Source organism: Camelus ferus, chromosome 18 (genome assembly GCF_009834535.1).
Source record: "Camelus ferus isolate YT-003-E chromosome 18, BCGSAC_Cfer_1.0, whole genome shotgun sequence".
Lineage (NCBI taxonomy): Eukaryota > Metazoa > Chordata > Mammalia > Artiodactyla > Camelidae > Camelus > Camelus ferus.
In genome coordinates this window covers 19,518,311-19,542,978 of record NC_045713.1, presented here as the reverse complement: position 1 = coordinate 19,542,978, position 24,668 = coordinate 19,518,311, and the positions used below count along the sequence as shown (strand labels likewise).

General features: G+C 46.5%; 1 protein-coding gene and 1 non-coding gene across 3 annotated transcripts in view; both read right to left on the bottom strand.

Moving 5' to 3' along the window:
• Positions 1-803: 803 nt before the first annotated feature.
• Positions 804-922, bottom strand: LOC116657704. The gene has a single exon (XR_004312900.1). It is a non-coding gene; the product is annotated as a U11 spliceosomal RNA (small nuclear RNA).
• Positions 923-4,820: 3,898 nt separating this feature from the next.
• Positions 4,821-24,668, bottom strand: part of XPO6 (exportin 6) — a 96,373-nt gene continuing 76,525 nt past the window's right edge. For both annotated transcript variants that reach the window (XM_032460580.1, XM_032460581.1), the window contains exons 15-24: positions 21,482-21,626; positions 19,777-19,923; positions 18,708-18,897; positions 13,765-13,920; positions 12,663-12,777; positions 12,325-12,496; positions 10,755-10,916; positions 8,200-8,298; positions 7,825-8,055; positions 4,821-5,515 (exon numbers count right to left, since the gene is read on the bottom strand). In XM_032460580.1, the coding sequence (XP_032316471.1) occupies positions 5,414-5,515; positions 7,825-8,055; positions 8,200-8,298; positions 10,755-10,916; positions 12,325-12,496; positions 12,663-12,777; positions 13,765-13,920; positions 18,708-18,897; positions 19,777-19,923; positions 21,482-21,626 (1,519 nt within the window). In that variant the 3' untranslated portion in view covers positions 4,821-5,413. The remainder of the gene's footprint in view (positions 5,516-7,824; positions 8,056-8,199; positions 8,299-10,754; positions 10,917-12,324; positions 12,497-12,662; positions 12,778-13,764; positions 13,921-18,707; positions 18,898-19,776; positions 19,924-21,481; positions 21,627-24,668) is intronic.

Here is a 24,668-nt window from a genome sequence, read left to right as displayed (position 1 = left end):
GTTTTGGAAACGCCACAGTGCAGATCAGGAATGTGACGAAAGCCCCTAGTTTCCTCAGGGCTCCTGGCCCCGGCCCAGGCGGGCTCAGCAGGGGGAAAAGATTGAGATGCTGGGCACATCCTTCGCCGGAGTCTGAATCACTTCTACTCCAGTGCCCTTCAGAGGCTGGAAGCAAGGTCGCTGCGACTCTGGGGGAATCCGGAAGTCATGGCCTTGGGCAGGGAGAGCCGGGGGGCGGGGGCATGGGCTGGTCGCAGCCTCCTGACCTCAGACCAAGTGGGTATTAAGCCTTCCTCAGGGCTTAATGACAGCAGTAACTGTCCTGGCTTTTCTGGAAGGAGCTGCACCTCCAGGCCAGTTTGGATGAGTCTCTGGACTCAGGCCACAGCCTAATTTCATACACTATTGTGGGCCTGAGAGATGAGGACACAGGTTACGTTCCACAACGTTCAAGGGGCCTCACTGGCCCCAGTCATGGTTGACTGGGGTCTCTGGGGGTCTGTGACCCACCGAAAGTTGTGTACATGCGGAGAGGCTGAAGAGGGCAGAGCCCTGCCATACATGTAACATCGTCTGATTCACCCTGAGAGGTGAGTGGGTGGGTGTATGTGCATAAGCAGAGAAAGGTCTGGAAGCCCACCTGAGTCATTAAATGATTTGAGATTTTTAGTTTCTTCCTTTTGTTTATCAGAAAGAGACATGTATTATTTGTACCATAAAGAGACAAAAAGCAAAGTGTTTTTTGGTGGTTTTTTTTTTTTTTTTTTTTGCAAACACTGCCCTTTTATCTCAGACTTATAAGTAGGGGTGCCAGGACCAGTGATCCGCAGCTGCCCAAATGCCAAAAAATTATGCCTCCAAAATCTCTTGATGGTGATTCCGCACACAGAGCAATCAGGCTGCCCTCCGTGTGCCACTTTTTAAAGTTTATTATTAAAAGGAGAATATACCAGTTGCCAAACTGCCCACCTATGTCAGCCCTGTGGAGCTGCTGAATGTGTTTAAATAATTGATTTTCTGCCACTCTTGCCCCTCCCAGCTGGCACCATACAAGACTCTCAGCTTAGACCCAGGAGGCCATATATCCCATGTCTGCGGTGAAACCGACCACCCCATCAAGGGCCTGAGCCAATCAATTAACATGGCTTTTAAAAGATGTTTCCAAATGATGCAGACAGGGAAGAGCAGAAAAGGGAATCCCTGAGCTAAAGAAACCCTACATTGGAGAGCCGTTTACTCGAGTGCTTTTCCCCAAGGAGCCCTGAAAGTAAGGCCAGGCGTGTTGAGCAGACATGAAGGATGTGGCTTCATTATGTTAAAAATCAGACAAGAGACCTCAGTGTGACCCCAGGGAAAAACCCACTTGGATAGATCTGGAAAATTCTCACACTCAATATTGGGGGCACCTGCTGCAGGCCAGGCCCGGTCCTACACTGAGTGCTGGGGACACAGACGCCCCCGTCTTCCAGGAGATCTCATTCTGGTGGGGGACACAGGTGCCATGGGGCCAGTAAGGAAGCCTCACGGTCAAGGGGTGTGCATGAGAGCTTCCGAGGAGAGGAGGACCTGGAGGACGACAGCCAGCTAAGGTCCAGAGGGTCAGGGAAGACCCCAGCTTTCCCCCAAGAGCTGGTGGGGAGGTGACCCAAATTAGTCAAAATGCTTGCTAGGACGAATATGACATTGCCTGTCATCTGTTTGTCTCAGTGCTTGGGACCAGCTCAGAGCCAATCCCTCTGCAGGAGCCAGGCTGCTGCGTGTGAATCTAGAAGGAAGGACACCAGGGGTCACCTGTCTTCCATGACACAAGCCTCACAGGGGCAGTTTCCCTTCCAGGATTTGGGAGAACTGAAGTCCCAGCTCACACCTGTTGTCCCAGAATTACTGCTAATGGTGTCACTTACCCATTTCTCCACCCAAGCTTCACGGCAATCTTCAAATGTCTCCAGTCAGCATGCCAGCCTTAAGACGCCGTCACGCCTGTGTCTTCACCCTCTCTACACCACTTGCCCACGGGCGAGCTCCTCCCCATCCTTCAGGGACCTGCTCAGATGATCATCACCAGCAGTGAAGGCTCCCCTTCTCTCGGCCCTCCCCTAGTTCCCTCTACAACCCTGTGTCCATTTGCTGGACTCCTAACCCCCATCACGGTACTTAGCACCTAGGTTCTGCAAAGGTCTGCCTGCCTGCCTCCTCACTGGTCTGTGAACTCCTTGCAGACACAGGCTGTGTCTTATTAATCTCCAAATCCTTCACTCGCAGGCCAGTCTCTGGCTTACAGAGGCACTCAGTAACTTGGGTAAACTGCTGAGCCACCATCAATCACGGTTCCTGTCAAGGCTCAAGGAACCAACTAGAACTATAAGCTCTCTCCTTTCCCCAGTCCCAGCCACCCTGCAGGGGGGTCAGTCTGGGACAATGATGCTCCTCAGAAGTGTTAGGCCGCCACCAACCAGCCAAGAGGTCCTGGGGCTCAGAGTTCTGGGGACCCACAAAACTAGGGGCTGATTTGGTCAAATGGTCCCAGCGGAGACTTACAGCTCAGGCATTTTGCAGCTCTGAAGTCTCTAACTTTTATCCTTCTTCTGAATAGAAATTGGGCCCCAGTGATATCACAAGCCTCAAAAATATGTGACCCAGCAATTTCACGTACAGGAACTGGACCTATGGAAATAATCAGACGAGCACCAAGATTTATGTAGAAGGATGCTCACTGCAGCCTCATTTGTAATAAGAAAAATTATAAACAAACCACGGTACAGCCATATGATAGAATACCATCTGCTGTTAAAAATCATGTTTTCACAGAATTACATAATGAGAAAAATGGTCATGTTAGGTACATTTTTGAAAGACTACAAAAACTGAAACTCAGTGTGTAAAGAAAAAAAAAAGGAAATGGAAAACCATATATATTTCCACACATATAGGGAAATCTGGAAAGAAAATTCACCAAAATATTAATTGGTTTTCTCTGGGAACTGGGATTAGCTCCCCCTGGCCCCCCCCCCGCCAGTTTTCTGCATTTTCCACATATTCTTCTACATTTTATAGTCGAAGAAAAAAAAGAGCTGTTAAAAAAGTCAATCCTCCATTGCATGAGGCCAATGGTAGGCAGTGGAGGAAAATACTGGAAATCGTAGATAAATTGAAGATAAATGTTTCACCAGATCCCTTCCTTCCCAAAGCCACTGGCCGCGCCTTTCTTTGCAGGATGCAAATGATATAACCTAGGGAGGAAGCCGGACATGGGGACCAGAATGGAGCTAGGACAGCTTCCTTGCACACGAAGGTGGCTGAAAAACTTCCCAGCCATTATCTGTCCCCAGCTGAGACTGACCTAAAGTCTCCCTCTGGTCCATCTCTAGCCTTCCCGTATCCCCGTCCTCAGCATGTAAGGGCTGTTTCTGGATTTGCCAAGGGCCTGAGAACTCATCCAATTCCAGCCATGCTTCTTTGAGGCCTGCTCTGTGCCAGCCCCTACATGGGGCACTGCAGTCAAGAGGAATCGAATCAGAAATCTGTCTGACTCCATCCCAGGGGTGGGACCCTTCCTGCAGGTCACCCAGCCTCTTTATGCCCACCACCAAGGACTGAGAGCTCAACACAGTCCATACAGCTGGGGCTGTGCCCATCAGTCTTTGAGAAAAATCCTCCATCCCAGCCCACCTTAGTCCTCAAGGCCTTTCCCCTATCATCCCAAGTCCTGCCTGTGTTCTGTCCAAGGGTAGGATTCACAGGTGACAAAACCCATCCCCTCACCCACTCCACCTCTAGGCACTCAAAAAGCCCTTTCATAATCTCAGGCATTGAGAGTGCTCCTGGCCTTCCCTAGCAGGCAGGTGAGGCGGTATTTACAGCCCGAGAATAATTGGATGTTAATTCCCTTCTATAGAAGAGCGACTGAAGTTTCAATTCCCTCCTCTATGAACTCTTTAGTGAGGCTAGCTGCAGCTGGGAGGCTGTGACTGATACGGAGCAAGGGCTGTGCGCACACACACCCCACCTCACATGTTGCTCAGACCCAGCCCAGATCCCCATTCCCACCCAGTGATTCTTGTACAGAATGATCTCAGAAGTAGAAGCCCTCGGCCCCCAACTCTCTTCCTCCCCCGATCTAGCTAATGGCCATCCTCTCCTTCAGAGAACACAACCTTACCCTCATTTTCAGGTGAGCGAACCTCCTGGCATGGTATTCATTAGAAGCTACCCAGTCCCGTCTGTCCAGTCCCTGTGACACCTAAAGCAGGAGGAGCTGCTGATCCATTTTCCCAGAAACTTCGAGGACAAGTCCATTTCCACACATGAACAGCTGACCAAGGCCAAACCAGTGAACCCTGAGTCCCACCTACTCCCCCAGCTGGCTACACCATCTCCCCTCCCCTCTCCAACCACCACTCTCAGATAATCTTCATCAAGAGAACTCCACCTCCCGGCCATCCTCAGGCGAGACGCTGGTCCATCGAGGGGTCCATTCTCTGGGAGGGGGAGGAGTAGGAGCCCACGTTTTGAGGAGCAGGAGGGCGGATACCACCTGGTTCCACACCCACCTCCACCACTAGGCCAACTGTCAGTTAAGACCAAGTCCCCACCCTCCCTGAACAGAAGAAACGGGACCCTGCATCTTCTCAGGGTGAAAGACATTATCTAGAAGAGGACGGGACGTCACCAGACACCACCCAAGTCAGTCCTCCCCTGGCAGGCTCTTCCAGGGCACAGGCCTCCCCCTCACTGCGCTGCTCCCCACTAGGAGGGTCCCCTTCACTTGGATGCTGGCCCTGGAGGAAGCTGTGAGTGGGAAAAAACCTCCCTAACCAGCATTTATATAACAACAACATAAGCATTTTATTTTTTCATTAAGCTTCTTAGTTTCTTGGTATCACAATGGAATGATGAGAAAACAAAAACAAAAAAACCCAAAAAACAAAAAAACCCCACGAGTCTGCAAATCTCCGACAAAGAGCAGAGACTTCAAGGCAATTGAGGGGGGAAGGGGGGGAGAGGCTTGACAGAAGTGCCAAACAGTTCCAACATCATGCCTCTCCTGAGCCGGCTGGGCCGGGGAGGGGTGGGGAGGTGGAATGGTGAGAAGGTGGCACCGTCACAGCTGTCCTTGGCATTTCGGCCTCATGACTGACACACGCATGATCGGCAGAGACCACCCCACGGGGCTTCCCGGTGCCTCCCTGGTACCTGGCTGCATGACCCCTGCCTGCTCCAAATGCCCCGGGCACTCCAACCAGTGCTGAGACACCCTGGCGCCAGCTCTGCTGGGCAGGTGGCAGGAGAGGGGCATGGAGGAGGGCGGGGGCAGGCCACGCTGCTTTGGCCCGGCTGGGAGACACCGGTGGCAGCAGGTGCAGGTGGCGCAGTGGCGGGAGCTGGCGTCCCTCGGGCGGTGAGCAGGCTGTGCCTAGAGCTTCACGGTGCCGGGGGGCAGGCTGTCGTTGCAGAGTCTGTAGTAACGCAGGTCGTTGACCAGCCTGTGCACATTCTGGGTGAACGAGGGCAGGTCCTGGAAGGCAGGGGCACAGCTGCAGCCCAGCCCCACACGACACCCCAAATCACCCCCACCCCCCAGCCACTTCTACCCCACAGCGCACCCTGGAGATCTGCATTTTACAAAACTCGAAACTTCTACTCACTCTTTCCCCATGTGTCAGTAAAGGCACGGTGGGAGAAGGAGCAACAGCTAATGCTCCCCGAGAGCCCACCACGTGCCAGGCCCCGTCCCAAGCAATTCAGGTACAAACTCATTTAATCCTCACACCAGCTTGTGATGCAGGCTCATCAGTACCACCATTTTAAAGGTAAAGAAAGGGAAGCTCGGAGAGATGAAGAGACTTGCCGCAGGTCACACAGACAGGAAGGGAGGGGATCCAGCCTGGTGTCGCCCGTGAGCACCGGTGTGGCTGCCAGCACACGCCTCCCCCCACCACGGCCAGCCCAGCCACGTCTGCAGCACCTTTTCCACCTAGGGCTCCAGGTACCTGGCCAACCTCTCCTCCGCTTCAAACTTCAGCTCAAAGCCTGCCCGCTCCAAAAAGGCCATTCGGACACCTATTTCCTGGCCCCAGTGGGCTAGGCTGGCGCCTCTGCTCCAAGCTCTGTAAGCTCACCGTATTTGTGGACGGTGCATGCAGGCTCTGGAGCCTGCTTCCCGGCTCTATCAGTCCCAAGTTCTGTAACTGCCAACTAACTGCTAACCTTTCTGAGCCTGGGCTCATCTGTGAAATGGGGTTAACAGGACCGACACTTGAGAAAGCTGTTGGAAAGCACACAAGGTGCTTGGCTCAGTGTGGTCCACAGAGGGCGCTGTTGCCTGTCTCTCCAGCAAGACTCCTTGAAGGCAGGGAGCAGGGAGCTCTGGACACCTGGCGCAAGGCCGGAGAGGCAGCCAACTTCAGATACACAGGGGATGAATGAGTGAAGGTGCTGATTCCTTTACTTATTTCATCCTCAAGAAAACAAACCAAGGGATGTTTTCCTAATCAGTGGCTCCCAAATGCCAAATTCGAGTTCCCTGAATCGAATACAGGAGTATATTTATGCATTTTTAATAAGCACCCCAGGAGCTCTGATGCATACCTAGATGTGGAAATCACTTTAAATCAAGAAGTTGACTGAAAAAAAAGGAGGAGGAGGAAGAGGGAGGAGGAGAAGTTGACTGATACTGATGTAATCAGAAACTGATCATTAAATATTAGGATTTGGCCTCCAGGACAAAGATGACAAAATACCCAAGTAGCTGACGTGAACGTCAAGCTCAGGAAAAAACAAGATCGATCCCAAGGAGAGAAAGACTCCAAGTCAAAGGAAGACAGGAGCTGAGTCTGAGAAAGAACTCTCCTGGCACATTTAACAGGTGAGACCTGCAAGGAGTAAGTAGAGTTTGCTCCAGCCAGAGCAACATGCAACCCTGAACACTGAAGTGGAACCGTGGACAGGCTGCTCGTGTGCAGGAGTAGGGTCAGCAACACCAAGAGGATGTGGGAGAAAGAGAAGATGTCACTGTATCAAGTGTGAGGTGGTGAAAGACAAAAATTATTCTACAGGAGAAGTTCCGGGAAGAGCCTCTCAGGTGAGAAGCAGAGACTTAACAGCTGACATAGGAAGGAGGAGGGCAGGTGAGGAATCAGAACCCTGGGACAGGAGAAGCTGGGTACCACTAGACCCAGACATACTAGTAACGACGGCTTTGTGCGCATCTAGAGACCTCACCAGCCCAGTTCCCACCCAAGGGGCTGCACGGGCGGGACAGCCCCACCTCATCTTCCCCGGGTGGACTGCTGGGGGCAAGAGCGTGTGTGTTGTGAGGGCTCCTCCCAGGACCCGGCAGCAGGTCAGCCCCTGCAGAGCCTGGCATCTGGAAAGAGTCCAGGGCCCCACCTCCAACCCTGGGGACCCAGAGATGCAGTTCCAAGCATCAATCTTCTTTCTCAGCCTGTCTGCAAGTTCGGCTGTAACTGATTCACAACCAATGAGGACACAACAGCTGGGCCCCAGTCGGAGGTGTGCTCAACAGGGCATAGTGAGTACAAAGAAGCTGAGACTAATCAGATGGACAGCTGGGGCTGGACCTGAGTACCAGTGGCTGCAACGAAGAACATACGTGCTGCAGAAGCCACCGCTGGGGGAGAGCATGTACCCTTCAAGCCAGCCACAGCACCGAGTCATCCGGGAGCCGCACGAGCTACAGTGGAGCCACCACTACCAGGGGCACAACCACGCACAAGGCAGCCTGCCCCCACCTCACCGAACAGGCGCTGGCTGGAGAGCCCACGCCTGCCTTCACTTCAGCCTGGCCTCTCTCTCTCTCCTCACCCGATCCATCTTGAAGTTCCGCCCCAACACATTTTTCTGGTTGGCATCCACACCGTCACAGCTGGTCAGGAACTCTGGGAGGAAGGCTGCAAAGAAGCCATCAAAGTCCACAGAGGCCATGTTGTAAATGGCGATACCAATCTCCTCCTGCAGAAGGTCGTGGGACTTGTGAACCAGGACCTGGAGCAGCACGTTCACAAACTGAAACAGCATGGTGGTCCGGAAGATCTTCTGCAGACAGACAGAGACCAGGGTGAGTGACGGCCGGGAGGGCTCCCGTCATGCTCTGCAGCGCTGACCTGAGAAGGGTGGGACTCAGCCCGGCCTGGGACACCTCTGATGAAGAAACCGATTTCTAAGAGGAGGGGCACTTACCTTGTGGTAGAGCTTCTGCTTGGTGTTGAGAGTCTCCAAGTAAAACAGATTTTGTTTAAATAGGTGGATATCAGGCTGCAGAAAGGACTGTCCGAAAGCCTAGGAAATAAGACCACCATTTTATAAGCAGCATTTAAACACCCTCAGACCCAGCCCTTCTAGGGCACTACCTACGCCCTAGGAACCAACACTCTGCAGCCAGCTCCCTGGATGCAGGGCGAGGGCTTCTGCTGCCTCATTCTCCTGGCCTGTCCCCTCAGATCTGTGGAACGCTCCGGATAGTCTTAGCTCCTAAGTCCTCCCCCTTGGGCCTCATTTCTTGTTTGGTTTCATCTTACACCTTCTGTAATAAAACTCTACCCATCCACCCAAACAGGATCTGTCTTTAAAGGAAGAGGCTAACACCCCTAGTCAAATACCTCAGCCATCTTGGCAGGCACCAAAGGCTGCCCTCCTCCCCTCAACCCAATGCCAACCACTTGCCCATCCTCTCCTTGGCATCCCAGGTCTTATAAACCACAAATCCTTGAAGGCTCCTTCCCAACTGGCTGCCTCTACCTTGAGGTTAAGTGAGAGCAAATTTTTAAACTGCTTTGCTGTTTCTGGGCTGTGGAAGTTACTAGTTCAAGGGCAGAAAGAAATACCCCTTTGCCCCCTAAAACACAAAGAGCCCTGCTCTGACAGAAAGTGACAGTGGAGGAGTAGGGAGGGCCAGTGACACGCACACCCACTGGTGTGCAGGACACTCCCTAGAAGCCGGTGACCCCTTGCCATTCTGTCCTTGGGCTCCTCAACTGCATGTAAGGGGATCATGTAATCCCTGCTGCAGTGAAGAGTGCCCAATGGTTTTATTTATTTTTTAAAGTTGGTTTATCAAAGTGTGACAGAGTAATATTCACCCTTTTGAGGCTCACCACTGTGTGATTCTGACCACAGAGTCACCTACCCACCATGACAATTAAGACACAGAACGTCTCCCTCTCCCCAAAAGTTCCCTCAAGCTCCCTTTGTCGTCAGTACTCTCCCCCTGCCCCAGGCAACCACTGCTCATTCTCTGTTCCTCTAGATGTGCCTTTTCTAGAACATGCATCATATAACAGCATGGAATCCTGTAGCAAGCAGCCCTCCAGGTCTGGCTTCCTTCACCTAGCACAGCACACACGGAAGTCATCTATGCTGTGTGTGCGTGGGAACGTGTTCCTTTTGACTGCTGGGTAGCACCTGCCACAGTCTATCTACTCACCAGCTGATGGATATTTGGATTGCTTCCAGCTTTTAGCAATTTTTATGAAAGAAGCCACTATAAACATCTGTGTACAGGTTGTGGGAATATATGTTTTCATTCACCTTCAGTAAAATATTTAGAGGCGGGACGCTAGATCACATAGTAACTATACGTTTTAACTTTATAAATTAACTGCCAAACGTGAAGCTGTTTCCCAGAGTGGCTATTACAGTCCTGAACAGAGGATCAGGCATCAGTCTACCAAAAAAGTCTTACACAAGGACAGAGTTTAAGAGGGAGGTACGAGGGCGAGAGGGGCAAGCACTGAATACTCCAAACCCAAGCCCGCAATGGGGCGTCGGAGATGAAAGTACAGGGAAACAACCGCAGAGACCAGGGGTGGAACATCTGCTCTTCCAGAGAGGAATCTCCGCACAGGGAGTGCGTGCGAGTTGGCGGGGAGCTGAAGGGAGGAGTGGTAGAATCCCTCTGGCTTCCCCGTGAGGAAAAGCTCGCACTGGAAAAAAAAAAACAAAAAAAACCAAACAAACAGAAAAACGCTCTACTCCAACTGAGGCTCAGAATAATAAGGTTATACAACTGAGTGCAGAACAAGGAGAGTGCCTGAAAGCGGTCGCTGACCGGCCAGCCACCCTGGCAGGGGGAGGCCGCCCCTGTCTTCCACAGCATGTGCTCAGCCCCCAGAGAACTCGCTCTCTAGGGTGTAACAGGATCTAAAAGGGAGCACTGAACCACAAGGCAGTGCTTCTCCCAACATGGGGCAAGTCAGGGTTCTCTTTCAAAAATGCAGATCAGCTAACATAGTGTTGTAGGTCGAGTATACTTCAATTATTTTTAAAAAATGCAGCTGACTGGCCCCTCCCCAGGAGAGTCCACTCAGTCAGCGTGCAGCTAAGCAGGGCCCCAGGGGATCCCGAGGCAGGCAGTCTCCTTACACGTGGGAACACTGCTGCAAGGCCAAGGGAACGGACATCTACCCAGCACTCCCTGTGCCGGGAATGTTGTGTGTGCCCTCATTTAACTCCGCAAACCAGGAAATAGGCAGTGTTATCCCTACCAGACAGATGGAGAGACCTAAGGCTCCAAGAAGTTAACTAACTTCACAGGTACTAAGAGGCAGAGACGAGCTTCAGACCCAAAACCACAAGGCTTCAAAAACAGAACTTGTTGCAGTGACCACGTTTGAGGAAGTGGGACTGTATGCCAGGGAGCAAACAAAGAGACAGTCAGCCAACGGACCCAGGTGGTGTCCAGGAGGGCCTGTCTGATCTTGGATCAAATGGCAGCCTCACCAGCTCTTCCACGTTACCTGCATGATGGCACTGAACTGGGGCTCATTCTCCATCTGCTCCTCAGCAATCCCCCTCTGGACACTGGCCAGGACAGTGGACTTGAAGAAATACCTCCAGTTGTGATGGAGCGTCCGAAAAAGGAGCTCAAACAGCTCAGCCTTCACATCAGGGGAGGGGCGCTGTGGAGACACACACAGACCCTCAAACCTTCCCTTCCTACGTGAGGGAGTCACTCATAGCCTGGGCCCAGGTAACAAAGGGGTCTGAGAGAGGCCTGGTAACAGTAAGCAGCGTGTCAGCTCCCCACCCACGCTCTCATCCTCCTGAGCCCCTGTGGGCCAGCAGTTCCAACAAGGAGTACCCCGGCAGAGACAGGGCCCCGGCTGACACAGGACGCCTGGGTGGGTGCCAAGGGGCCCTGTTTCTGATGGAGGCACTCAGCTTTTTAAGCTAGGAAAAAAGGCTACTAAATGGAAGAACAATTAGGAATATGGATTTCCTATTTCAAAAGCAGCTGGTTTGAACTGTCACATCCTGGTTGTGCTGTTCCTTTTCCAGGATTAAAAAATGCTGTCCCAGCTCACCTGTTGGTCTTATGCCAACATAAGGATAAGGATAAAGACAAATAAGACTTCAAAGTGGCTCTGCTCGCTACAGAAAAGGAGACTAAAGAGCACTAAGAAACCACTGAAAGCAGCATTAGAGGACCTCCAGGTGGAGGCAGCTCTCTGAGCCTGTCTCCTCTTTCACTGGCAGGAGGACGAGAGGAGAGGGAGGCAGGCTAGGCAGTATTTTCTAGTTTATCCAAAAACCTCCACGTCACTCAAGAGCATGGCAGGTCACATTACTCAAGCTGTCTCGGCAGAATTCAAAATTATAAGGCCCAGATCTTTTTAACTCGGCCTTGATTAAAATTAAGTTAAGACCAGAGGGCACCAGCTTCCATGGCAGGAATCCTCAGAGGGCGCAGGTGTGTTTAATGAGGCAAAGCAACCAGACTTACCTAACCCTGAATTTGAGCAGTAAGAAAGGCTGGCACTTATTTACCTATTATAGAAAACTTAAACTAAATATACATTTATACTTATTTTGGATTTTGTCATGCTAGGTGTCTGTTTTCAAAGAAGGACAAAGAGCTTTCTAACAATGAAAGCTCTGAATGGTTCCAAGAACTTGTTTTGTACCCTTGAGATCATGAAAGTTCTTAATAGGAAAGTATTATAAAGTATTGTTGTTATTATTAACATTTGTTATTAAAACAGTGTTTGCTGGAGAAAACCACATACTCACCTTAAGTTATAAATTGTTTGCCATGGGAGACTGATTTTCCTTACCAACCAAACTTGTGACATTAACCTGCTATGCTTACACTACACTAGTTTCTAAGTAACTCAACACATATTAAAAAAAAACGAAAACAAAAAAACTGTACCAAGCTAATGGCATTTGTTCTTGCAAGAAAAATTACTTTACAAGAAAAATAAAATAACTAAGAAATTAGCTTTAGAACACATTTTCCTCAACATTTCATTCCTTCCTCAGTTGCAGTCAGGAGGCAGCACAGGGAACCACCCCAGCCCCTCATACCTCTGCGATGATGGGATACACCTGCTCCATGCACAGGGAGATGATGCTGGGGAGAAAGGGCTTGAACACCTGGCCAGGTTCCTGGACCACCACCTGCAGGATCTTCAGGAACTTCTCAACCACCCGGCAGCCAGTACTGCCTTCGTGGAGGATGCTCTCGGCCAACTGTTCTCTGCAGACAAGAGAAAGCACAAAGAAATGTTTCTCTGGGGACCAGCATGAAAACCAATACTTGTGACAAGTGAAGAAAAGGAGCAAAAAGTCCCATGCTTTGTAGCCAGGTCCCAACAAGTCTCTAAGTGGTGTCCAAAAACCAAGGACAGCAGGTCTGCAGTTACCTGGTAAACATATTGAGGAAAGTCTGTATGATCTGTTCAGTGAAAGGCACGCCCATCTGTACTCTAAGGCCTCGAAATAGAGTAAGGAAGAAGCTCAGCATCTCATCAGTCACATCTAAATAAAGGGACAAAGCAAACGATGAGAGGCACACACTCAGGGATAAACAGAAGCCCTGGGCTTGATGGTCTTCCTTCTGCAATCTGCACTATCCTCTCCAAGGCTTCCTGCTGGAAGACACATCCCCAACACCATCAGAGCCAATGATGGAAAGTAGAAAATTAAGAACATGCTAAGAAAACAGCTCTGATACAGTGAACTCTGCCTGATAGCTCATGATAGGAAATGAAGGTCATCTTGAAGCCACCCTCACTGCCCAGCATCCAGACACATGCAGAATTCTCACTGCAGATGGGTCATTTTGTGCTCACTGATGCAACAACTGAATTGGGTCAGCACCTGAGGGCTTCGGTCATTTCTATGACCAATAATCCCTGCAGCTGGGTCAGGGGTTAAGTGGCTGAAAGTGGATAACGAGGGGGCACTCAGACTGCATGGCCCTGGGCCATTAAATGGATTAACTGCAGAAAATATTGTCTACATTTAATGTGGCTCCACTTCCAGACCTGAACGATCATCTTGTACAGTATGTCCTGGCCTGAGCAGCACACTCTGATTGTTCACAAGAGGCAATCAGTGAATATTTGTTAATGGAGAAGCTCCCGATATTTCTCTCATAAGACTGACAAGACTACTGTAAATGCTCTCATGAGAGCCAGGCGACACAAGCACAGGGACCTAGCAAGAGCCTCTCTCAGTGACAGTGACAGAGTGTGGCAAGGCGAAGCATCTCAGCAAACCCCACCTTGCCATAAAATAAGTAGAACTCATCAGAAAAAGTTCTTTGTCCGCTCCTACATAATGCTCCTATTTCTGTCATCCATTTATGTTCCCAAGTGATCCAGTGTCACAGGATGTCACAGCCCTCTGCCTTCACCAGCAAGGCCTGCTCTGCCGACAAACTCGGCATGCTCTACAGAGCTAAGCAGTTACTCTGGTCCTTGTCAGCACCACCCAGGAGTGAGGCCTGCGACCAGCTCCTACCTGACTGATGGATAAAAGCTGGAAAGAGGGCCAGGGAGACCTGAACGGATTCCTGCAGGGACTGGTAGCAGATCTGTCGGGACTTGGTGGATTCCCCAGAGATATTCTCCACGATATCTTCTAAGACACTAAGTGTCTGGTGGATAATCACTTTGGCTGCAAACCAAGATTAAGTTGCACGTTATGACTTGTCTGAGGATAAAGCAGAGTTAAGAGGGAACACAGGGAAGGGGAGAAATCTGCAAAGGTATTCAGAGGACAATCACACAGAAATCGGGAAGGAACTCAGTCTCTTTTTTTTTTCAGTCTCTCTTGACTGAGTTATCAAAGGCTCTCTCTGTATCCCTCTTTCTATATCCATTTCTTTCTTTTTTGTTCCCCCTTTCCTACCAGGATGCCAGTTGCCTGTGAGCCAGCCTGCTCAGTTTTTGCCTGTATTCTGCCTCTATCCACCTGAAACAAATGCACAGAGAAGATGAAATGTCCCTCATTGGAGGTGTCTCAGACTTCAGACTGTAAGACGGTGAGCAGACCAGTGAGAGTAAGTGTCACGTGGTAATTACCACAGGCAAGAATGGGCACATGTGGATCAAACACCCTCCTTCAATTCCAGGCAAGGCTCTGGCCATCCACACCACACCCGCTGTGCACATCTACCACTGCTGTAAGGAATAAACTACCTGATTAATCCTTGGCCTACTGGGCCTATGGCCTAAAAAAATATATAATTTTTATTATTATTCTGCATTATATTATATGACATTGGCAATAAATACATATAACTATACCCCATGTAAGAGCTCGTGGATGACTCCAGACAGCACAGAGGGAAAACAGAGGCAGGAGCTAGCAAACAAGCAGGATCTCAGAGGACACAGTGAGAGCCCAGATCAGAGGAGCCTGCGTATGAACTGCACATGGTCAACACGGCTATATACCAGGGGCATGTTTCTTGTCAGTACACCAGGGTTGGTCAACAGCCCCCACCCCTGCAGGGTTGCCATGAGGATTAGAGACAGGGTTCAGAATGATTCCAGCAAAGCACCTGGCATATAAGAAGACCAGCACAGGAAAGCTGTCAACATTCCTTGGTTCTGGTGGGAAAGGGTTCCTCTTCCCACCAGCTGCCTCAAGAAGCCCCCTGGGGCTCCGCCTGAGCCTGGCGACTCAACCCCGGCAGAGCTCCAGCAGTGGAACCAGGCTGGGCTGAGAGCCAGCCTCCACCTGGCAGCTCTCTGGGTGGCTCTGGCTCCCAGGGCTCACCAGCCTCTGTGCAGGCAGCAGCAGCAGCTCCCAGGGAAGGAGACAAGCAGACAGGTTACATGCTTTGGAGGGAGGTGGAATCAGGTTTGACTCCTGACACTGCTTATTCTGAGTCTCAGTTTCCTCATCACACACTCAGAGGACTGGGCATGAAGAAAACATGGCACAACAAGCCTGGCCACTGAAGGTGGGTCATGGGGATGTTGGAAAGTGAAGGAAAGGCACCTGTTACTCCTGAAGGAGCAGCTCTCTCAACACTACCAGCACAGGGACACTCACCAAACCAGGAAACTGCACTGGCCAGACCCTTCCCCCAAGAACACACGAGGCACAGGGAAAACAGCTCAGGGGGAAAAGAAAACAGAGTCAAGAGACCCAAGTCTGACCTCTGATGTATAAAGGAAATTCAAACAAAAACTGGGGGTGGAGGGTATAGCTCAGTGGTAGAGCATGTGCTTGGCATGCACGAGGTCCTGGGTTCAATCCCTAGTACTTCCATTAAAAAATAAAACAAAAAACAGACCAAAAAAACAAACAAAACCTTAAACAAGAGCCAAGATTTATTCAGAAAAATGGAAAACTAAAAGCACTAATATGTGAAACTGAGAAACTAATATGTAGTAATAAGAGAATGGGTATGTAAATTGTGGTACTTCCACAGGATAGGATGTTATAAAGCCATTAAAAACAATGCTTTCAAGAAGAAAGGGCAATGTGGTGAAGAGCAGGGGATCTGAAACTTTTCAGAACCATTCCTGACGCTACTACTTCCTCTACGATCTGGAGCAATTTACACCTGCTGAGCCTGGGCCGGGGTAGGGGTGGGGGGGCAGCAACCTTTATGACGGAGAGATTGGCAGCCGCTGCCTAAAGCTGGTGATCCCACGAACATCACCAATGACTGCTAGAGACGATCAGACAGAACAAGATTATGGGGTATTTTATAAGAAAATAGGCCTGGACGCTAAAAATGTCAATGTCATTAAAAAAAAAAAGTCAACGTCATTAAAAAAAAAATAGTAAAAAAAAAAAAAAAAAAAAGGAATTTTTTTTACATTAAAAGAGATTAAAGAGATGTGACAACCAAATGTAACTCATGATCCTTGAAAGTATCTTGGATTTTTAAAAAGCAAAAAGCACATTTTGATAACAACTGGGGAAAATTTAAACATGGTCTACTTGTCAAATGACATTACTATAACAATGTCCCACAGCTTGGTTGGTTGCATTAATGGTGTTCTGGTTATATAAGAGAATATCTTGTTCTCAAAGATAAAGGTTAATTAAGTATTCAGGGATAAAGTGCTGATGTCAGCAACTTCCTTTAAATGGCTCAGTTAAAAAGAAAAAAGCGTGTGTGAGGTCGAGAAGAACACAAGTGTGGCGAAATATTAACAACTGGTGAATCCTGGTGAAAGATAAACAGTTGCTCATTTTCTTAATCTTTCAACTATTCTGTAGGTCTGGACATTTTTGCAAAGTATAAAGTTGAGATAGGAAAAACTTTCCAGGCCTTCATTTCATTACTTGTAGAATAAGGATAGTAAGACACACCTCACAGGGCTATAGGGAAGACTAAATTAAATAATGTATATAAAGTTCTCAGCCCAGCGCCTGGCACACAGTAAACACTCAACAAGTGTTAACCATGTTTTTCATTATGCTCACTGTGGAAACTATTAATGCTATGCAGCAAGTATTTCCAGCATATGGTGGCATCACAATTCCTACCTGCTCTGCAGTCAAGCCATGGCCATATAACCATTCACTCTGGCCAATGAAATGTGAGTGGAAATGACAAGCGTCACTTCTAGGCAAGAACTTCTAAGAACCACTCCACAGTTCACCACATTGCTTGCCCAGTGTAAGTGCATACTGCAATGGAGCCTTGAGTGACTAGAGTAAGCAGGACCTCCCCAAGCCCCTGACCCACACTGGATATGTAGTATGAGCAAGAAATAAAAGCCACTAAGCCTTGGGGACTGTTTGCTACTACTATAGCATAACCTAGCCTATGCTGCCTGATGTAAGTACATGTAAGATAAAGTGAGAAAACACCATTAAACTTTATAAAACATGATTCCACAATAGCTATATGTAACCCCTGAGCAGGTTACTTGATCTTCCCATACCTCAGTTTCCTCAGGGATAAAATGAGGATATTTAACAGTACCTATCTCATAAAGCTGATGTTAGAATTAGATGAATTACTGAATGCAGAACACTTAGAACAAGGATCAAATACTAGACTCTGAAGGCTGATGCTGGCATAGCCAGAGATTTGACGAGGATGTTAAGATCACCAAGGCAAGAGCCTAGCACACAGAATGTCCTCATTAAGACAGCCATTCTTATGCAACTATATAACTATAAAATATATTTACAAATAGAAAAAGGAAGACAGTGGGGAACAGAACCTCAGCTAAGAGTCAGGACAGGCCTGCAGGGGGAGCTCCCATCCCCCACCGTGTATTGTCAACTACTACAAACAGGAAGGTGTTGCCTACTTTATCCAGGAGGAGGAAGAAAACTACTCTTCCACCGGAAGACAGCCCAGCCAATCAGAGACTGTAGGAGCCCAAACAATGAGAAGCCTTCATACTCTGAACTCCCAGGTTTCTCCAGAGAACTCTGGTTATTACAGCTCCTCCCAACTCCCCCCCCTTTACCCTATAAAAGCAAGTTCCCCTTTCTTATTCTTTGGATTTGCCTATCCTCTGCCATGGGTCTCATATCCCAAAGTGCAATTCCTCTGGCTATTCCCGAATAAACTAGCTTTTGCTGGTAAAATAATTGTCTATTATATTATTAAGGTGGACAACAAGATAGTTAAAATAATGGGTTACTTTCTAAAATACTAAAAATGGTGAGATTTGTTTCATTTTCCTTCTGTATACTATTCTAATATTTTTGTACAATGAGCATATGTTAATATTGCTGATCATAAAAGTAATGTTTTTTTAAAAAATGTTGAGTATTTATTAGTATTTCTAACATTTTACAACGCATTTTTGTTGAATTCTATAAATGACATCATCTGATAATGTTCTGTTATTTTCTTTTTGTGAAAATAGACTTGTATTTTCAAAATATTTCTGTAATATTTGCTATTTTAGGAAGATTTTTCAGAAAAATCTGATGCCTTCTACTTGAACTATTGTGCTCTCTTGATTCTTTTTTTCCTCCTTTAATATAATCAGATTTGAAGTGTCATTTGTGAAGATACTAAGCTCTTTCAAAGCCTCTAAAATATCTGTATTTGGAGAAAGGTTAAAAACAGTTTTAAAAGATAGTTCTTAAATTCCTGTTTCCCAGTGTGTAGAAGTGAACTGCTTTGACTGCTTATACACGTATCTGAAATGGATTGATAATCACTGTAGGATTTTTATCCATGGAAGGCACCATCAGTAGTGCCTTCAAATGGGTATTTTTCTTATTTTTGACATTTTAAGTAAGAGAAGGGACCTCCTGCATTCAGGAAATAGGCCCAGCTGATGTGTTCACTGAATTCCACGAATGAGCAGGTTTCTACCCCCGAGTCTGACTCTTCTGCTTAGCAGCTGTGTGACTGTGGACAGATGATTCACCCATGAGCCCCAGAGGCAAGCCCCATCTGCCACGAAAGAACAATGCCTGCCCTACTTATCCCCTGAGGCTGCCCCTGCTGAGGGGTCACTTACTGTCATCCAGTGGCATCTTCCTCTGTGGGGCGACAGCATTGGGTTTCAGGTTGCGATAATCTCGGGAGAGTGCAGAGATGAGGCTGGCATGGTTGATGGAGCGCACGGGCCACTGCTGCTCATTCTCTGGGAGGTTTGGCCATGGAAGCAGCAAGATGTTAGAGAGGGCACGGCACACCAACACCTGGGCCTGGAAGAGACCCCAAGGCATCCATCAGAGGTTTAAGAGCAATGTGGACACAGAGCAGCTGTGCTTGACACCACCTTGGGCACCTACCACACACACTGAGCTCAGGCTCCTTCCTTACAATCCAGGCCTGGGACTTTGGTCCAATTCAGGCATCCAGGGGAAAAGAGAAACTGAGGCAGTAATACTAAGTCTGGGTCCATCACATCCCAGGGCCAGCCTCAATAATCATTCTTACTGCTGTCGCTTCCCCTCTAATCTGGTGCTGGAAGCATTACAGAGGGAGCAATCACAGAGGCTGGATCTAACTTGTCCCTCAGCTGCTGGCTTCAGACACCCTCCAAGAAGCTACTCAGAACAGGGCTGTTAAGAAAATCTCTCAGCGCCAGGTTAGAAGCAATACATTCATGTCCCAGGTGCTCAAGAGTAACCGCTTTAACTCCCTTCTGACCCCACCCGTTTTATTGTTTTTAAACTTCTAGCCTAAGCTTCCTGGAGGATTTTAGCAGAGTATATTTGTCTGGAGTGTCTCAACCTTAAGAAAATAAACATATAACAACAAAAGCAGACTGTTTTAAACCAAAAAGAATGCAGAGAGGATGCTCATAATACCAAACTCCCAGTTCTCAAAGCAGCACCACCTCGGTGCCTACTGGGAGGAACTTTTTATGTCTGAATCAGCACACTGACTGTGCTGGGGAGTGACAACAAGAGAGCACTGAGGCTGCATCAGTGCCACACATGTACAATGTCCATCTACGCTGGCACGGCCTGTAAGCTCTGAGGGCCAAAAAAAAAAAAAAAAAAAAAAAAAGCCAGACTCTTCTTCCTCAGCTTCCCTGAGTCTGAGCCACATGGCTCTGTGTAGCCCTGGGGCCTCACCTTATCGACAAGTCGCTGGGCAGAGGCATCGGTGATTCTGTTGAATAGTTTCTGTACTGCGGGGATGCTGATCAGAAAGACAGGTCGCACTGTGGTGGCCAGTGAGACTAGTAAGTGGCACGCGGATAACAACAGCTTGTCTTGGACCTGGAGAGGGAAGAGGGCATGTCAGCTCACACTACATTCCCTGTGAGACTAGTATTAGAAGCAGCTAAATGTGGTTCTCAGATGCCAAATTATACCACCTAAGCTCTGTCTCAAAGTTTTCCTTGGATGATGCCCAGCAACTAGGCATCCTCTTCTTTGCCACACCCATAACCCCTGCCCTCAAATCAGGATTACTATCTCCAGCTCCTCTGGCTCTTAGTCACTCGCATCTTCGAACTCAGTCACTCTTTAGCTCAAGAATCTACACTGGCTCCCTATCAGCTCTTAAATCACATGACAAACTCCTTGGCACATCATTCAAACAATTTGGTATTGTTCATCTCACTCCTCTTGCTCCAACCAAACCAAACTTGCTCCTCTCTCTCCACCCCCCCCTTTCTGTACCCAATCAGACCCTACACGTCCTTCACCTCAACATGACAATCAAAACCTTGGTTCAAGTACCATTCTATTAGCAAAAGAGAAAACTCTTTGTAGACAAAAACTAACACTGGCAAGACTAGTGAAAACAGCACACCAAAGAGTCAGTGGCATGTAGAATTATTTAGGAAAAAAAATTACCATAATTTCCTAGAACCATAAAATATCCCTAACCTTTAACCTTATAATCCCACTTATTCTAAGAAAATTACCTAAAAGGATAAAGCTACAGTCACGAGTACACACATTTCAGAATTATTTGTAACGACTTTTTATCAAATGGAAGCAACTTAAAAGCCCATCAATGGATAAAGTTTGAAACACCCCCTCTCAGGATATCATAACTCATTTATAAATTACAAACACACCAAAAATTTATGGGAAACAATACACTGTTCTGTTAATAGTGGTACAAAATGCTACGTATGATTAAAACTACGAAAAGAAAAGAAAAACATCCTTCCATATGCTTTAGTAATATAAATTGGTGGTCTTCTTGGAGGACAACTTAATAAAATCTATCAAATTTTACATGACTATAACCTTTGACCCAGCAATTACACTTCCAGGAATCCATCCTACAAGGATGTACATACAAGGGTTTAATTTCCATCAATAGAAAAATTATCATACACCCCCACTACAGAATAGCACTGGACAATTTGAAAAACTAAAGCTGCTCTACATATAGAAAGGTCTCTGAGGTATATTGTTAAGCAAAAGAAGATACATTTCCAGCTATCTGCAAATTTTTACTTATATGTGTAAGCACAGAAAAAAGTCTGAAGAATATACAGTGAACTGCCAACAGTGTTCATCTTGGAAAGGAAAATGTTCTGGAGGAAGGGATTAAAGAGTATTATAACTTTTTTAGTCTGTACATTTGAACAATATTTTACTTCTTCACAATGAGCATTATTCATGTGGGACTTAGAGAACTGAAAAAAATTAGAGTTCACATTTATATATAAAGAGGAACATGAAATGACACACAGTTCTATCACAGCAGTAAGAATTCGACCTAATACTATATTTGAATTTTATAATAAAGTGGGTATGTGAACAGAAAGACAGACACAGAGTTATATAAAAGGTGTAGCCTTCGCTGTTTCAAGACCTTGGTGCTGATCAGAGGTGTGACTGCATCCATGGTGGTGGAGATGAGCGTAACAAACTGCTGCGTGTTCTGCCGGTGAGCCTCGCTGCAGTACTGCGCTAACCAGTGAGAGTAAGCCTGCAGAGCAGCCAGGGACTGAGCATGCCTGCGAAAGGAGAGGAGACGCAATTTTAAAGGTTATGGTCAAAATATATTAGTACTAAACTTGTTTCCACAGGAGGTAAGAATTCCATCCATCACATTTCCTATTCTAGGTCACACGTGAAAGCATGGAAACCATTTACTTGCTTGAATAGAACCTAAAAGTTAAAACTCATCATCTAAATATGCCACCATTGCCTGGAATACAGAAAGCAGTTGCCTATCAGATCTCATTCAATCTTTCTGTGACAAACAGTGAGTTCACCTGAGAGAATGGTAAATATTAAAAAAAAAAAAACCAAAAAACAAAGACCTTAAGTGATAATGTATTGACTTGGGAACTAGTAAACATTTTACACCCATAAATACAGGTGAAGATGTAGAAAACTACCAGGAATTACAGCTTCAGAAATAAGCTTTGATAAGAGACTCTCAAGTTTAAGCTTCCATCACACCATGCAAATTATCTGGCTAGAGACGAAGTAGCGAAGACTATGTTTGGTTTCTGCCAATTTTGTACAGTACCACAGACATTAACAAAATATATAAAAGCTCATAATTCAAAGATAATAAATAATAAACCTTAAACAAAGTGAAGCAGCTGTCTCAGAGCTTACAAACACCAGACCTTCTAAAAACCTAAGTGGGTAATTTCTCCCTTTCCTGAAAAAATTACCAAGTAATCCGTGGAGTGGTAACTTTGAGACTATGTAAACATGCCGTTCCCAACAAACACCTGTTGAGGATCCTGCGTAAATCATTCTTGTCTTCGTGGTTGCAAACTGGTGAAAATTTTCTCTTTCTTTTTCTGTTTATTAGCTAAGTATTCCTCTGTAAAAAGAGCTTTCCCTCCCAGATCTTTTTTTTTTTTTTAATCATATGGATGCATGGATTCTTTATATTCAATATACTGTAACTCATTTTAAGGATCAAATTGTCAAGTTTGACCAGGAAAATTCCTTTCAAGCTAGCCTCTGGGTCCTTTTCGTATGTTGCCAACGTTCTTTACTGACTCACGATTCTTCAGGATCAACCTGCACCAGACTTGGAGCATTTCTCCAAGGAGCTCTGGTTCCCATTAGTGGAGAGTATATTTTAGAATACATAGGGCAAATTTAGAATTTACAGAGCAAACTGACCCCAAGTGCCTCGATATGATGCAAGAAGGACATATCATCAACCTGTGTAGTATTCTTGCTAAAAATGTTTAACTTCAGTGTAATACAGAGAAAAACAACTAGACAAATACAGATTTTTAAGATTCTCTTAAAAAAAAAAATTAAGGTCCAGATCTCCGAAAAGTCACTTTCTCTTTCTCTCTCTCCACCTTACCCCTCCCAAACACACATAATTTGGGGAGCTGGCTCTAGATTACAGGAGATAAACATACCGTGTGTTTCACAATTAGTTATAACTTGGATCCACAAAATATATATCTATAGATACATCTGTAAAAATGACATTCCTGGGTCAACTGGGAAAACCTGAATATGGAATATATATACATATACTCTTTAAAATAAGAGATGACATAACTGTATCTATGAAAGTCTTGAGTGTTGATAATGGTATTATGGTTACATAGGAGAATGTTCCTAGGAGATACATGCTGAAGGATATAAAAATGCAGTGACATGTCTGCAATTTATTTTCAAACAGTTCACAAAAAAACATATGTGTGTGCACATGTATATACAGAGAGAAAGCACGGGGAAAAAAGCAGCAAATATTTATAACTGATGAATCTAGCTTGAGAGTATATGAGTATTCATTTATTTTTGCCCTAATCTATAGGTTTGAACTTTTTCAAGATAAGAAGTTAGACAAGAAAATAAGAAAATAGTTAAGTACTAATTACATTAAGGTAAGAAAATATAGATATTGGGAGTTTGAAATTCATAGTGACCAGGCAGTTATTTTGTATTTTATATTAAATAAAGTACCAAACATAAGGAGGAAGGCATCAAAGTCTGTCTTTGGGAATCTAAGAATTTCAGTCAACCTACCAAATTTATAGAGCTCCTTAAGGGTGAAAGGAGGAGCTCTAAAATGTGCAAGACATTGTGTTTATGAGGAAATTAGAGTGTCTTTCTTGGAAGAAGCTTTCTCTAAATTTTAAAAAGGAAAGCAATATTTTTTTAAAAAGAACAAAAAACCTTTAACCACCACAGTAAATAAGACTCTATTATTTCTAGAACAGGGGTCAGAGACTTATTCTGCAGAAACTAAAGCATAAATATTTTAGCTTTGCCAGGCCATCCACTCTCTGTCTCAACTATTCAACTCTGCCACTGTAGTGCAAAAGCAGCCACAGATGATATGTAAATGAATGGGCATGGCTGTGTTCCGAATAAATCATCATTTACAAAAGCTCAGTGGGCTGATTTGGCACAGGCCATAGTTTGCCAACTCTTGCTCTAGAGCAAGCCTTCTGGGCAGTGTGATCTCTGCGATATGGCCCCATCTCTAGTCCCCATTCCTCTATCCCTTCTATATGTCACTTTCCTAATGGCTTCCCACTATCTCTGAAGTTTCTTAAAGTGTGGTCCCTGGATATCCTGCTTCAAAATCACTTGAGGTTCTTATTCAATATGCAAATACCCAAGCCTTATGCCATTCTGCTAGTACCACAATCTCTGAGGGAATATGTTCCTCAAGCAATTCTTCTGCACCCTACAGTTTCAGTCACTGGTCTACAGGGTAAGATTCATGGCATTCAAGGTGAAACACCTTCATCCTAAAATGCCCATCCAGCCTCGACTCTCACCACAGAAACTGCTCACCACCTCCCTAACCATGGGACTCTATAGCATGTCTGTGTCTTGGTTTGTGCTGTTCTTTCCTCCTGAAATGCCTGCTCCACATACCCTCTGCTCCTAGCTCTCATCTGATGAATTCCACTTACTCCAACCAACACCTGCCCCAGATATAATCAAACAAACTTCTCCCTTTCTAAGTTTGGAGGTAGGAGTTTTTTTTCTTTTCACGGCAGCCACTACAGTTCCTTTTTCATCTCTAAAATTATCTGGGGCCAGAGGACAGAGTC